Genomic DNA, 16,360 nt, shown 5'->3' with positions numbered 1-16,360 from the left:
TAATTTCCATATTTTAAAGACATGGTGCTGAAAAATATAATTCAATACAGTGCTTCTCATTTGGTCTGATACCCACTTTATATTGTATCTCAGCCAGGCAGTGATGATCGCTGTTTTGTTTTTGTTTTTTTAAAGAAATCAGATCTTAAACACTGCGATTTTGTATGGGATGACAATTAACCGGAAGCTCTGGGTCTGGCTGACTGAAATGAAAAGTCTGTGTGCATATACTCCATTGCTACTTCATGTCATGTAATTCTGAATTCATGGCTTTCTTGTAATTCTCACTTTTTCTTTACAATACGGTATATGCAGAAGTATGCAGAAGGACTTTTAATTTTTCAGTAACCTGGGTCAAATGCTTTCGATGAAAAGTTTGCCTTTACAAAATCGATGCTTTTAAGGTCTGTTTTCTATCTTCAATGCCTAAATGATACACACCAGGGGTGTCCAAACTCTTTCCTGGAGGGCTGGTGTCCTGCAGATTTTTTTCTATGATAACCTGCTGATCCTGATGGGCACGTGCAAGTAAACGGCTTTTTATTTTGCTTTACGCTTCAACAACTACATGAAGTCTATTTAACTGATTATATTTTGATTACATTACAACATCACGGCTATAAAAGGTACCGTACAAAGATGAAAAAGTCACATTAACCTTTCACCGGAAGTATATCGATATTTGAGGAAACACTAGCTCCGCTTATACCCTATACTGCTTCAAAACTCAATTCAGCCTTTTGTTTTACATTTCTGAATTTTAAATCTTATTCTAATACACACATTTATATATTTTTCAGTTTAATGCTTTCCTTTGATTCTTACATACTATGCTTTTACTATACAAACTATATTTCCTACAGGTTTTACTTTTATATTTCTCAAAATTCCAAGATAAAAACGTTTTATTAAAAATGGTTAAATATGTTTGCCACACCCCATTCCTAAAATATATGTAATCTGACAAATTAACTGAAAAAAAGGGAAGTGCATTTTCAGATTTCAATTAAAGATAAGAAGGGCAAACATTTTTATTTTCTTAATGACAATCACAGATGAATTGTTCACCACAAAACTAGCAATGTGAGCTAACAAAATCATATAGTTAGTTTGGATTTTATGGGGACTTTAATTTCTTGCAATTGTAAATTGCTTCCTTGTAATTAATTCTAACAATTATTTTCCTCTCACTGTTCTGCCTCAAAACTTGAAACTATAATAAAGAACCCACAGTGGTAAGACTATGAGATATAAACTCATAATTCTGAGTCAGATTGTTAGAAATGATGTTTTTATTTTTGGCAGAAGTCTAGCTTGTGTGGTAGCTTACAAATATACAAAGAAGCCCTTTCTGCGCCGTACCACAAGATGGCGCATTAAACAACATTATTAACCGAAAAATAGTCAAAGAAGAGGTTGATCAAAGAAAAGACTTTATGGCCAAAATAACAAAAACAACCTTACAATGTCTGAAAAACACCGAAACCTTCCTCAGTGGATGGTCAAGACAAACGATAAAGACGCTGAAAAGAAGAAAACGCATGAAACCACTAAAAGGACAGCGAAGAAGCGGCTCAAAAGGTAAAATCTTACAGAACAACTTATTAACGTAGTTATAATGTGAACATAATGTGCGTTTTTATAAATGTTTCTCCGTCGTCCTCAGTGTCGTCGCGTATTGGATGAATGAGAGGGAGCTGTTAGAAACGGCGCTCGATATTCTGAAGGATGAAACGGTAAATATTTTGATCCTTATTTATTTATTGGTGTGTTTTATCTGTTGTTTATGCCACGTGATACTTACCATTATTCTCATTTTTCTTGTAAACGTCAGAAAATGAGTAGAGACGCAGTCCAAGCCCCGGAGGAGGAGGAGGATGAGGTGAAGGTGATCCCGGAGACTGATGATGAAGACTCGACAGATTTACACCACAGCACTCGTGTTTCAAACATCGCCGAGCAAGAAACTGTGCCATATGAAAACTGTGTGGAAGAGAAAACCAATACAAAACCAGACTGCCATTTAAAGCCGAATTCTGATGTTTCAGAACCTCCAGAGAAGCCTGACGAGGATGACGAGGCTCTTAAGCTTGTAAGAGAGATCTTTTTCACGTAATTCAAGCCCCGAGTACACAAAAGGTTTGTTATTGTACTTAAACGAATTTAAGCATCTGTTGAAGAGACATTTACTTATTTATTTATCTATCCTAGTGTTGTTGCAAACAGGGTATTGCTAGCTTTCTTCTGTGGAGCACAATAGGAGATGCTTTGAAGAATGTTCTAGTCGCTCTTTTTCAGTTCAAGATTGGAGTCTAGACTTAGAATCTTTAAAATGCACCACAGAATTGGTCTTAATAAACCTTATTAATATTTTATTTTCGAAACAATTTTTTTGAGGGAATATTATCTCCCCTTGTGTTCCTCAGAAAAAAAGAAAGCGTTTAGGTTTGGAACAATGTAAGTAATTGATTACTTTTTTTTTTTTGTAAAAAGAGTTTACATCTTGAATTTTAATAAAAATAACTGCTTTTACTCAGGAAATGTAAATCTTGTTTGGATCTGCGTGGACTTGTTTGTTTAGGCAACAACCAATAGATCCAAGGTAATGTCTAATTTGACTTTTATACCATCTGCTCTGATAATTGTAAATTGCACACTTGGGTCTTTGGTCCTGTGGGTAAGAATGCAACTTTAAAAACATGAGAACGTTCGATTCCACGCAATAATCAATTGTGTATTTAATCATTTTTTATTTTAAAAGCTAACCTTCAGTGTCTTGAGGCATAAACAGATGTCGCAGGCGTGCAGGTGCATATTTTTATTTGCACTCTCATAAAACAAACAAGACATCCCAAACCTGGGGAAATGTCATATTAAAATGCACAAATAAACAAACTATGTGAGTGTAATTTGTCACCAAATTTATATATATAAAGGGTCTGGTGAATTCTCTTCTGATTGAATTATTACTTGGACCTTAAAGGGTTACTTCACCCAAAACATAAAATTATCATTATTTACTCGCCCTCCTGTCTTTCCAATCCCCTAAGACCTTCTTTCATCTTCAGAACACAAGATATTTTAGGTGAAATCTGAGAGCTCCGGTCCTTGACTAGTTCAATGTTAAGAAAGGTGATATAAAACATGCCTAGATGGCCATCCATGCATGCACAAAGCATAGGCACATGTGAGGTAATACTCTGAGGCGTGGCCAAGTGACTCAAGAAGACGAGCCCTATACTGACACTGAGTAGAAGAAACCGTTGAATAAAGTAGTGGATTTTTTTATGTATGTGCACAAAAGTATTTGTGTAGCTTGATAATATTCTGGTTAAACCACTGAAGGCATATCCGCTTTAGTCGTGATGTACGGAATACTGTTTTCGAGTCCAAGCCGCTGCTAGTTTGACTTGAGAAAATATTCATTTATGACCACTTTTTAGTCATATCACACATTAAAATGATTTTATTATAAAATCATGGTAGACACAACAGTCTGTACACTTGCTGCACCACAGACGGCATTACTTTAACAATTTATAAAGAAAATCATTACTTTCTAGCCATCTGATATTAGGCATGGTTATATTCAGTTGAAGTCAGAAATAATAGCGCCCCCCCCCCCCCCCCTTTTATCTTTGCCGTGATGAGTAAATATTTTACTAGATATTTTTCCAAGACACTTCTATACAGCTTACAGTGACATTTAAAAGCTTAACTAGGTTAACTAGGCAGATCAGAGTAATTAGTTAAGTTATTGTATAACAGTGGTTTGTTCTGTAGACAGTCGAGAAAAAAAATTAGCTTGAGGGGGCTAATAATGTTATCCTTAAAATGGTGTTTAAAAAATTAATAACTGCTTTTATTCTCGCTGAAATAAAACAAATAAGACTTTCTCCAGAAGAAATAATATTATCAGACATATTGTGAAAATTTCCTTGCTACGTTAAACATAATTTGGGAAATATAAAAAAAATAATAATAATAATTCAAATGGGGGGGGCTAATAATTCTGACTTATAGAATACTTATATATATATATATATATATATATATATATATATATATATATTTTTTTTTTTATATATATATATATATATATATATATATATATATATATATATATATATATATATATATATATATATATATATATTTTTATATATATATATATATATATGTGTGTGTGTGTATGTATATTTTGCGGTCGTGATCTTCGAAAGTATTACATTGCTTTGTAAATGTTTATTTTTACCATTTGATGAGCCTCTCCATACAGTTTGATATGGCACTTGGACCCAGAAGCTGTTTAACTGAACAAGCAGATAGTCTGTTTCTTCTTCTGGAAACTTGCTGTTTACAAAGGATGAAGGAGCTCTTAGATTTCACCTAAAATATGTTCCTAAGATGAACGAAGCTCTCTGGTGTTTGGAAGATATGAGGGTGAGTAATTAATAACAGAATTTTCATTTTTGGGTGAACTAACACCAAGTTTTAGGAAAAAAAGAAATGCTTTGGCACAAGAAAACACGCATTAGTGTGATTACAGTTATACAAAAATAATGTAGGAAATAGTTTAAATCAAAATGTTCAATATGCTTCCAATGAATTAGTTTACACTGTTAACTGTCATAAAACCAAATACAGTCATGATTTCCTAAAATGTAGATGCATACTTCCTGAGGTGGAGATCTAAATTCTAGTTGTGGACAATCAAAGCCAAATGTCCCAACCAGAAGCTAATACTGTCCTGGCAGGTTGTCTCTAAGGTATTCCTGATGTTTCTTCAGAAGTATCCAATTCATATATATGCCTAATAGTTTTAAAAGGAAGTTCAATGCAATTTATCAATGTTTTGTTTGCCTTAAATTTTTGTGAGTTACATGTGTCATGTTGTCACTGTCATGTGACCTATGCGTTAGTCACATTGCTTTACTACCATTCACAATGGTCTCATAGAGTGATAAAGTGAACACCCTTCACAATTTCAGTATTAAGTATAGAAGTAAACAGTTTTTTTGCCTGGGCATTTCCGGGGCGTGTACCATAAAGCCAGTTTAGCTGGCTAGCTAACTAACTAGGTTTAATTTGCACCAATTCTGGGTTTTAGGTACCATGAAGACAGCGCAAGTTAGCTCAACTGTTCAATAACTGTCATTGTTACCTGAAGTAAAGCCCACAATTGTTGCCAACTTAACTGGCTAGCTAGCTTATCCAGCTTTATGGTAATATAGGATGTTTTAATGAGTAAAATAAGTAACATAAAAGTAAAAAAAAAAAACACCAAAAAGCCTTTGTGGGAATGTGCAGACTGCTGCTTTGTGGATTTATGCTTGTTTAACAGTTGTTTGTCAGTGCAGAGTTTTTTTTTTTTACAGTACTACAAATGACAGATTTCATCAACATTATCTTTTAACTTATTTAGAGGGACTTACAACTGTTATTGTGATTGAAAAGTAAGTGAAATGAGCTTTCAATGTGTTCTGGAGGAGAGTCCGGCTACTGTTCGGCATTCTCTGAGAGGAGTGGTGTCAGGCTGTTAATTTGGCCATCAAAATCACTCATCTGAAGACAAAAGACAATAAGGTTTCAATTCCAGTGTTTTGTAATTCACAAATTAATAAAAAAAAAGGGCAGCAAATAGTTTCTTACACTTTTCGGCTTGTAAACTCCCAGTTTAAATCGACAACAAACCACATCTACGCAGAAACCAACCAGGTTATGTAGCATGCCTGAAGAAACAAATCACAGTCAACCAGTCATTTCAAATAAGATACTTTGGTTAGCATGATTCTCTCTCTCTACTAGAGAAAAGCTTAATTTCAAACTTTTGTCACAATTCAGTGCATGTGTGTGTATATGTGTGTGTATATATATATATATATATATATATATATATATATATATATATATATATATATATATATATATATATATATATATATATATATGACCAGGTAAAATAGCTTGCGTTGCAGTACACTATGTTCAACAAATATTGCAGGAACCAACAAAAGTGCAACAACTTAAATCATACGATAAACACAAAACTGGATCTCTTTCACACTTGCTCCATTGGGCTACCAAGCTGACCAGTCACAGAGCTTGTGATACGCATGGGGATGTGTAGTAACATTTTTTGAGAGGTGTGCATCAGCCAAGGCAAGGAATGTGCGGCCGTGCGAAGGCTACGCCAAACCATCCATGAGCAAGGAAATCCTAAAGTTCAAGTCTCAAGTAAATTTTTGTGATATTAATAATACTAATAATCCCTTACAACTATATAGCGCTTTTCTGGGCACTTAAAGCACTTTACACATAGGGGGGGGATCTCCTCATCCACCACCAGTGTGCCGCATCCACCTGGATGACTCGACGGCAGCCAATTTGCGCCAGACAGCACACCAGCTGATTGGTAAAGAGTAGACAGAGTGATGGAGGAAATTATGATATGGGGAGGGTTAGGAGACCATGATAGACAGTGGCCAGTGGGCAGATTTGGCCAGGATGCCGGGGTTAAAACCCAACTCTTTTTTTTGGAAAGACCTCCTGGGATTTTTTTAATGACCACAGAGACTAAGAACCTCGGTTTAACGTCTCACTCGAAAGACGGCGCTCACTGAGCAGTATAAAGTCCCCGAAACTATACTGGGGCATTAGGACCCACACAGACTGCAGGTTGGGCGCCCACTGCTGGCCTCACTAATGCCACTTCCAGCAGCAACCCAGTTTTCCCATGTGATTTTCCCATCCAGGTACTGACCGGGCACAGCCCTGCTTAGCTTTCATGTTAGAGTTGCCAGCGTGAGACTCGAGCAAGTCAAGTCGGGTCTTTTTGAAAATTTGTCATGCAAGTCTTAAGTCAGAATTGTGCGGCAATGTCTGATTTGAGTCAAATCATGCGATTTGTACCACAAGCAAGTATAAGTGCTGTAAACCTGTCGGTCTTCTACCACTGATATAATTTTAAAGATTATTTTAAGGTCAAAACTTACTTAGTGCTGCTTTAAAATCTTCCATTGTTTTGTTTTTTGTTTGTTAATTAGTTGTTTTTTCTGCTAAGTAATCTCATTTTTTCCCCTAAAGATTTATGTCTTTTCAGTTCAGGCTATCTGTTTACAAACTTTATCCACAATCGTAATTTTAGTTATAAAATTATATATAACTAGTTATATAGCTCCTTTCAAACTTTTTTCAGGTCTACAACAGTTTACATCTTAAAATTCAGTTGTTGTTTTTTGTTTCAGAACAGAATGACGGTTGTTGCAAACTTTTCCTAACATTTACCTTTTTTTAATACAAAAACTTCTATACTCCATTTACCTGTTGTAGAGAAAATGCCTCCAATGATGCCACAGAGACGCACAAGGAACTGCCAGAAGGGCATGTGCTGCTCAGTCACCTTCACCATCAGAGAGCTGATGTCATACTTCATAAAGATCCCAGAAACCCCATGACTCCCCGCTGCATGGTTTATCACTCGCTCCTGCAGAAAACAAGCCAAATATGGCATCATCCTTGGGCAATCATGCGTACATGACACACTTGCACATTTAAAAAAAAATTGCATAGTAAAATGTAGCAAATTGTAAAAAGTTTGAAGCAAAACATTAAACCACAGATGGTTATGAATATATATGTACCCGCTCAGTGACTGAATACTGGTGCGTGTCTGCGTACACCTTGTACGTCTGCAGTTTTGTGGGCACAATGGTAATAAAGTACTGGAACATTTGATTATCTAGTTAAAGGGAAAGAAAAAAAAATTTAATCAAAAAATGTAACTTTTCACTTCAACATTCTTGCTGTTAATATAATATTTGCAAGTAAAAAATAACTCAAACCACATTTAAAAATAATTGTGTAAACAATATATCAAACAAGTGATATAAAAGAATTTAACTTCAAAACAATTGCATACACTACCTGACAAGTCTCGTCGCCTATCAAAGAAACAAGAAATAGTAACTTAATTTCTAGTTGATTGTTTGGTATGAGACAAGGCTTATATACAAAGGAAAAGGCCTCTAGATTACACTTATTTTACCAAATTAAAATATGATCATGCCTTGATGTTTAATCATTTAATTAAGACAGTAAGGTCTGACTTTGCTTAGACAGAAGTCTTTTCACTTAACAGAAATAATGTACAGTACAAAATATAAAGTCATGGTGCAGTGGAAAAAGATTTCATTTTGTGTGTTACTCCCATAAGCTTGGAGGACTGCATCCCTACATCTCTGCAATGACTCAAATAACTAAATAAAATCATCTGGAATGACAAAGAAAGCATTTCAGGACTCCAAGAGTTCATCAAGATTCTTTGTATTCATCTTCAATGCCTCCTCCTTCATCTTACCCCAGACATGCTCTAATTGCTCATATCTGGTGACTAGGTTGGCCAATCCTGGAGCAAGGAACTTTGATTTGGAGGCTGAAGTATAAGAAGGAGCGCTACCCTGCTGAAGAATTTGCCCTCAGTCTCCTGTAATTGTAATGTAATGGGTAGCACAAATGTCTTAATAGCTCAGGCTGTTGATGTTTCCATCACCTCTGCAGATCTATCGCACACCCCCATACTGAATGTAACCCCAAACCATGATTTTTCCTTCACCAAACTTGACTGATTTCTTTAACAATCTTGGCCCCATGCAGCTTCCAATAGGTCTTCTGCAGTATTTGTGATGATTGGGATGCAGTTCAACAGATGATTCATTGGAAAAATCTACCTTCTGCCACTTTTCCAAATGATCAACTAGAAGTCAAGTTATTATTTGTTGCTCTTACAACTGGAATCGACGACAAGACTTTTGTCAGGTAATGTATAATTTTTTTTTATTACATAGAATTTTACCTTTTTAATTCTTGGTATATGCTTAAAACACTAGTATAATTCAATTATCTTAAATCATATGAAAATTCTCAGACGTTTTATTCTAAAAAATATAACATATATAATATATATGTTGAATTTTTGGTTACATGTTACTTATGCTTGCATATATAAACTATATTAAAAGTAAACATGATTTTGTGATGATAAAGTTTGTAATTATACATGTTATTCAATTAGAAAAAATAATTTTCGTACAAAATTGATCATCATCAACATAAGTTTTTATATGGATTATGTAATGTCTAAACTAATTTGTAATGAATCTCAGTGTTTAATAGTGTACATGTGCTGATGATAAAAATCACTTTTCCTTAAATATTAAAAACCTAAAAATACTCACGATCTGCAGACACTTTTTCTGTGCCATCCAGTGGATTTAAAATGCCTGGTATTTCTTCTCCAAAAGACAGATGATCTATCCGATGGGAAAAGTTATATGCTGAAACATAAAACAGTTTTTATTAGCAAAATTATGTTTTTGACATAAAACTTAAAACCATTTCAGTGAACCAGATGTTGCCCTCTGATCTGGATTCAAAAGTCATTCAGATAACATCTGTAGCACAAAATTAGACTTTTCTAAAACACTGCTATGAACAAGCAATAATGGAGTCTGAAGTAAAGACAGTTTTCGTCTTACTCTCATGGCTGACCAGCGCTGCTAGATGAGCATGCCCTCGAGGATGTGGGATAGCCCTAAAATCAATATTAGGAGATGCACATACATTAGACAATATTATTCAAAAATTCGACATAAACACGTTTTCACATTTAAAACAACATACATAAGCTGACGTAGGTTTAAAGCAGTCCTCATCCTACTAACAAAAAAAAATGGTAAAATATATATTCAGAAGTCTTAGATCTTCACAGTGATATCATTTGTAAATTAGGATTTAATTGCAAACAAGTGATTTAACGTAAGCGTCTCATGGCAGGACAGTAACTATTAAAGGGTTAAACACAAAAGATTCTCATAAACCTCCAGTGAAATTGAAAAACAAACTGGTGTTATGTAATATAAAACAAAATCAGGTCAAATAATTAAAATATTTTCTGGAAATGTTTGCTTTGGTCAATGGCGATGATGTAAAAGGCAGGTGTGGCTCTAAGGCTCTGCCCTCTTTGACATGAAAAACCTCAATGGTTCATTTCTTCAGGTTAAACACGAGTTAAAACAACATAACTATAATAGAAAATTAAGTTATGCTAGTAAGAGAAAGAGACAATGAAAACATTTTGTCATATTTAAAACTGTAAATCTGCTAGCTAAATTAATATAAATAAACATGACAGGATTTCACTTCAATATTATCGAGATAGAGTCTGCAAATTAGAGTCTGCCCCACTAGACGTGGATATAACTGAGGGCGCGGGTGGTGAGGGTAGTGTCGCGGACGCCGCTCTCTCTATTATGCTGCCCCTAACGTGGATATAACTGAGGGTGAGAGTAGTTTCAGGGATGCCGCTCTTTCTATTCTGCCGCCCTAGATTCGGATATAACTGAGCTGCAGGTGGCGAGGGTAGTTTAGGGGACGCCGCCCTCTCTATTCTGCCACGCTAGACACGGATGAGGGCGCGGGTGGCGAGGGTAGTTTCGGGAACACTGCTCTCTCGATTCTGCCACCCTAGACGCGGATGAGGGCGCGGGTGGCGAGGGTAGTTTCGGGGACGCCGCCATCTCTATTCTGCTGCCCTAGGCGGCCGCCTAGGTCGCCTCTATGGACACGGCGGCCCTGCCCCAATATATGTCAAGGCCATAAAAGTCAGCTGTATTTAAAATCATACTCTATATTTTAGTTATAACTGTTTACAAAAATAATGAAATGTAACATACTTGCCAACGGTGATGTGGAAATTTCCTGCTACTTTATTGACATAGAGGTGTCCATGTATCCGACAAGCATTTAAAGGCTGATTTGGATCATCTTCCCTACACAGTAAACAGAAAAGAGGTCTCTATAAAAAAAAAAATCATCACCATACAAATCTTGACCATCGTGTTGTGTAAAAACCCTTTCACACTGAAGCCAATATACAAGGAAATGACCCTGTGAATAAAAGAAATAGATCTATATGAAGCTATTTACACCTGATGCAATCTTTTATGGCACAATAAAGCAAGTTTTATTTTTTATTAGAGTGTTGTTGGTTTTTTACTTAATGACCAGTGAAGAAACTAGCCGTACAATAAATGTTTAGAGCTTTAGATCCTCCTGCAGAGTTTGAGATTGCTGCTGTTACACCCCATTCATACAGGGCATCAGCATCAAAGCTTCCCATTCACTTTGAACGGGTGATGTCAGGCATTGCCAAACTGCATTGTGGATCCGTTGACGTCGCTTCAGTGGCATTGCCTGCTGCAGAAGTTGGGAAATTCTCAACTTTTCAAGCGCCAACAGAAGCAACAGCCAATCAGATCACTTCATGCAAATACCCAAGCACAGACAGTGGCAGATTGCAGAATAATTTCATTGGCTGACACTGCTATGACCATTGCGTCAGCCCAAACTTCAGACACGCCCTCGGTCAAGTGTTGAAACTAAAGCCTCGTGTGATTGCAGTTACTTTGAAGTTCCGAAGAAAAGTATTAAAGACAAGAAAATATAATGGGTTTTCTTGCAATCATTGTTGTAATTAAGAAGATATTTATTATTACATGTTTGCTTTATATATCATGGTAATAAATTACATTTTTGCACATTCGTTTGGCTTTTACAGCAGGTAGATACAGGAACTCAGTCAAAGGAACTTGTTTCCTCTAAAATAATTTCTTCCAGAACATTTTTTCTGGTTGCATTCACAGCAGCAGAAGGAATTCTGAGGTGTGGTAGGCTGACCAGCTGCAGCATCAAACTCAGCATTCAAGAAAAGAGCATGCTGTGACTAAAGCTGTGTTTTCAGTATGTGTGTTTAATATAGTGGTCATGAAAAAATGACCTATACGTTTAGTAAACAACCTCTAAAAAAGAGGACTTAATAACCTACAACAACTTTTAGAGCTACATATCAATAGCCTCGTTTCCATCTAAAGATGCTAATTAGACTTGCAAAACTGGAATATTGCAAAAAAAATAAAACATCCAATGTTTCCATCCAATAAGTCATACAAAACAAAAACTTATTGAGAAACCTGTGACAAATATCAAAAAGAAAAATGGAATTTGTCAACGTAGGCCTTTTTTCTTATAAAATAAATTACTTGTTTCTTAAAAGATGAAATGCTATGAACAGACTTTGACTTTTTGAGGCATGAAATTGCTCTCAGGAGTGCAGCTGCTCAAGACAGTTCTGGAAGGTAGTAATAATAAACCACTGTAATGATGGACCTAGTCTGAGGGATTTTAGAATGACCTAAACAACATTTCAGATGTGGTCTGTCTGTTGGTTTGTCATTAATGAAATCTTACCAATTACATGACTTTTTGATACACATGCTGGAAATTATTCAGTAAACGTGTTTGCAGTTGTGCGTATGATTTATGTGCATCTCGGTGTTTCCGTTAAACCTTTTGTTTGCAACATTCCAAAATGCACTTTAAAAAAGACGGACGAAACAGCATTTAGGGCGGTGAAAATAACACAAAACCACAGCAAAAAAACAACGGGGAAATGCAGCAAACATTAGATTCCTGTAGTGTATGTTTTTATGTATTGTAACACTTTAAAATATTGTGGCATGCATTTGCTAAATCAGAAAACATGTACGTCAATGTGGTTACTATTGTGCTAGGTCAGAAGTAGATGTTCTTGGACCTAACTTCATTCACAGTTACTGCTATAAATACACCAGAAACAGGTACTTCTGCCTGTAGTTCTAGGAACTGCGAGAAGTCATAGTGCCCATTTACTACTGAACAATATTAAGTTTTATAAACTAATTTCGAGAGGAGCATGTGATATGATTGATCGTGGCTGGTCTCTCATCTACAATCATTGATAAACAACCTATTTCATCTTGCTTGTCTTTGTTATCGAAGAAACCCCCATCCACCCCTTTTCCTTCTTTACCAGGGGGAGCTCTCTAGATCTACCTGATCTCGGACCCCCTTTTATGCTTAATGACCAGGCTGGAGCCCTGGGCTCAATTATCTCTGAGCTCCGGATTCTCTTCCAAGACTGCATCCCAAACCTGCAATTAGTATTAAGCAATAGCAAAGTTTCAACTCTTGAAAGTTTCAGGGGATTGGAATGACATGATGGTGAGTAATTAAAAAGGGTATTTCAAATTTTTTGGGTAAACTAACCATTTAACTCAAATGAAAAAAACCTACAAGATACATACACAAGAATACATGCATCCTTAGTCAGCTTTAGCTATTGTGTAAGAATGAACTTTCAGCCAAAGGTTATCAGCCGTTTCACATTTGTTGTTAATGCAGCATTCTTCTGTGTCTGGCTTTGCTTTCACTTCACATTCAATGTGAAAGTGCTTTAATACACACTCTTAGTTATCTGACCTTGGTGGGAGAGCAGTGGGGGAACCTTTCATGACATTCTTGAACAGAACATCTTGGAGTGAATGTTCCTCACGCAGACGGCCCTGAATGAGCAAAAGTGTCCTGACAAACAAACAAACAAAGTAGATTTTTAAAAATCTTTTAATAATTACAATATTATTATTTAAAGCTTTTCAAAAGCATTTTGATTGAAAAATACATATTACAATTGCTTCATGGGAGCTATATTTCCATCTACCACTGCACATTTATTTACGCAAACATACTGCATAAAATATGCATGGAGTATAGCTTTCATGCATTTTTAATGGCAATCTTTTAATGCATTTTAGAATTTCCAACCAGTGTTTATTTATGCAATATCCTAAAATCTGCATGGATGAAAACTAGTGTTACATGTGGAAGCTAGAAATTGTAAACACATATAAAATGAATGAAATGTAATTCACCTGTGCCAGAGCCGCTGCTGGGGAGAAAGGTCAAAAACAACCTGCAAAATATTCATAAAACATGTTATGGTGACTACTAAAATATTCTAGCAAAATAAGCAACATTCAGACACTCACAGGTTCATACACCAGGCCATCAGATGCCACCATTGTTTCAGCGAGATCCAAAACATCTGCTCCGACAACTGAAATCAAATTTATTTACAAAGGGTTTGACAAATTTATGCTAGCAACAAGTTAGCAACACATTAATGTAGGAAGATTCACTTACATTGGCACCTCATGGCAACTGTGATATCAATATTAATTCGGAGTTTGCTGCAACACGAATGAAGTAAAGTGTTTTATTGCACATCTTTCAACTATTTTATACAGATTGAAAATGATGAATGACTAATTTACCTAGTAAAATCCTTATCTACTTCATACTCGTACTTCATCCATGTGTCCCGATACACAAAGAATTCAAAGAAGGCCAAGAGCGCCATGGCTGTGAAGGCCAACAACGACACTGCGAAAGAGAAAAAAATAGATACATTTCATATCCTTAATGAGGGTTTATTTCTGTTTAACTAATGTAATATTTGAGAAAAGTCAGGAAAAAAAAGAAACAAATTAAAAGACATTAAAACAATATAAAATAAATGTATAGACATTATTTAGCTTTTTAATTGTAGGTATATTTATACACTTGAAGTCAGAATTATTAGCCCCTCGTTTATTTTTCCCCCAATTTCTGTTTAATGGAGAGAAGATTTCTTCAACAAATTTCTAAACATAATAGTTGATAACTTATTTATTTTATCTTTGCCATGATAACAGTAAACAATATTTTATATTTTTAAAGACACTTCTACAGCTTAAAGTGACATTTAAGGCTTAACTAGGTTAATTAGGTTAACTAGGCAGGATAGGGTAATGAGGCAATTGTATAATTGTATATTGTATAGCGATGGTTTGTTCAGTAGACTATTGAAAAAAAATACAGCTTCAAGGGGCTAATAATGACGTTAAAATTGGTTTAAAAAAATTAAAAACTGCTTTTATTCTTGCTGAAATAAAACAAATAAGACTTTTTCCAGAAGAAAAAAATTACAAAAAAATTAAATATACATGTATAAAATGTTGGCTAAGTTACTTAATAAAATGAATTAATTACCAAAACAATCAAATTGTGTTTAAATAATATTTTTAATTACTTTATCCGAGAAGAATTTTAATCGCTCAACGAGTAATTTAATTATTTGACTCAAAACTACTTATAATCCATAAGAACTTAAATACATAGGCAATTGAAATTAAACTTTTTTAATTCCATTAATTTAAGCCAAACAGGATCTTTTAGTTTTACTATAAAATGTAGTACTTGTATCAGAAGACAGAATGTTTAAAAAATAATGACATCATATTTCCTACACACCGTACTGACAGATTTCTAACTCAATTCATTGTTTCTTAAGCATGCCTAATTGCCTTGAATAATAAACTTTTTTAGTTAAAAAATAATATTCTGCTAAATTTATTTACAACATTTCAAATACTCTGCTTCTCATAATGTTTTATAAAAATAAATTGAATTTTTTTTACAGTAATTCACAGTATTTAAGGCAAGTTCATCATAAGTACGTGTAATTAACTAAAAGTTAATCCCCTGGTTTACTTTTTCTGCGGAAAAGAAATTGAATTAAAGTAACTAATTACACCCAACACTGCATTATATAACGTAATAGATCTTCGTCTCACCAGTTCCTCCGCTGGCTGTTGTCTCCACATAACTCTCAGGAACCTTTGGAAAAGCATCCAACTCTCTCACAAAGTTCAGGGCTTTCTTTTTGTTCAGCCTCCTCATCGTCACACCAGTTTACGCTTTTCTTCCTCATGAATTTAAACTGAAATTCACAATTAGCATCTGTTTAACAATTTATATATATCAAACTGATCTGTACAAGATACTAGTCTACAACGATATGTCAACCCTTTAAACACATAAGTTATGATAAAGTGCTGTTTTAACTTTAAACAGCTTCTGAGACAGATTTATTTCAACAGTTTGTCTGTGAATGCTCAGTTATATTTGCTTACTGTTAGCCACGGTTAGCCGTGCACTTGTCTGTCGTGCCGTTTTCTTCGTTTTTGACCTACCTTTAGACGCTATTTTAAGCGCTCCATTGTCTTTTCTTCAATTTTCAAACGATCAAGTTTTTTTTACATTGAGCATTTAATAAAATAACGGACAGAAACGCAGAAGACCGGAGAACAGAGTCGCTGATGTGTTGTGGTCGCGCTTCCGGTGCGACGGACTCTGGGAATTGTAGTCATTTGACTGAATAACTAAAAAATACGTCAGAACGTGGGTGCATTGCTATTTTTGTCACATATTTATGTTTTGAGTTGTAAGATAACAACTAAAATAATTTTAGAACTTTCAGAATTTCTAGCACAAATAAATCAAAATCCAATGCAAACAGAGAGTGTTACTTACATGTGTATAACCACCAGGGGCGTCACTAGACCCCATTTACTGCCCCAGTAAATGCATTAAGTTACAGTTTATA

General features: G+C 35.1%; 2 protein-coding genes across 3 annotated transcripts; one reads left to right on the top strand and one right to left on the bottom strand.

Moving 5' to 3' along the window:
* Window positions 1–1,406: 1,406 nt before the first annotated feature.
* si:ch211-127m7.2 lies at window positions 1,407–2,547 on the top strand. The gene is made up of 3 exons (XM_087312281.1): window positions 1,407–1,581; window positions 1,667–1,736; window positions 1,835–2,547. Exons 1-3 carry the CDS (start codon window positions 1,466–1,468, stop codon window positions 2,114–2,116), a joined length of 468 nt encoding a protein of 155 aa, XP_087168407.1. The 5' UTR covers window positions 1,407–1,465; the 3' UTR covers window positions 2,117–2,547.
* A 256-nt stretch (window positions 2,548–2,803) lies between these two features.
* On the bottom strand, window positions 2,804–16,099 carry ergic2 (ERGIC and golgi 2). Of its 2 annotated transcripts, XR_015525575.2 has the most exons (15): window positions 15,948–16,099; window positions 15,549–15,694; window positions 14,208–14,316; window positions 14,077–14,123; window positions 13,923–13,990; window positions 13,806–13,846; window positions 13,357–13,458; window positions 10,734–10,829; window positions 9,537–9,592; window positions 9,237–9,335; window positions 7,644–7,741; window positions 7,324–7,486; window positions 5,653–5,732; window positions 4,414–5,565; window positions 2,804–3,092 (listed from the first exon to the last, which is right to left on the bottom strand). XR_015525575.2 is itself a non-coding variant. In NM_200407.1 (14 exon segments), coding segments are annotated over 13 exon segments (1,131 nt in total). In that variant the 5' UTR covers window positions 15,655–15,694; window positions 15,948–16,072; the 3' UTR covers window positions 5,319–5,499.
* Between the last annotated feature and the right edge of the window lie 261 nt (window positions 16,100–16,360).

The sequence above is a fragment of the Danio rerio genome, chromosome 25 (assembly GCF_052040795.2).
Source record: "Danio rerio strain M-AB ecotype USA chromosome 25, GRCz13ab, whole genome shotgun sequence".
Classification (NCBI taxonomy): Eukaryota; Metazoa; Chordata; class Actinopteri; order Cypriniformes; family Danionidae; genus Danio; species Danio rerio.
The sequence above is the reverse complement of the archived record's forward strand: the minus strand, read 5'-3'. Positions and strand labels throughout refer to the sequence as shown.

Excerpts from the sequence above, each read along its gene's own strand:
- si:ch211-127m7.2 (XM_087312281.1), top strand. The coding sequence starts at position 1,466 with ATGTCTGAAAAACACCGAAACCTTCCTCAGTGGATGGTCAAGACAAAC. Across the intron at positions 1,582-1,666 it reads GCGAAGAAGCGGCTCAAAAG|TGTCGTCGCGTATTGGATGA; the intron begins GTAAAATCTTAC and ends CGTCGTCCTCAG. Across the intron at positions 1,737-1,834 it reads ATATTCTGAAGGATGAAACG|AAAATGAGTAGAGACGCAGT; the intron begins GTAAATATTTTG and ends TGTAAACGTCAG.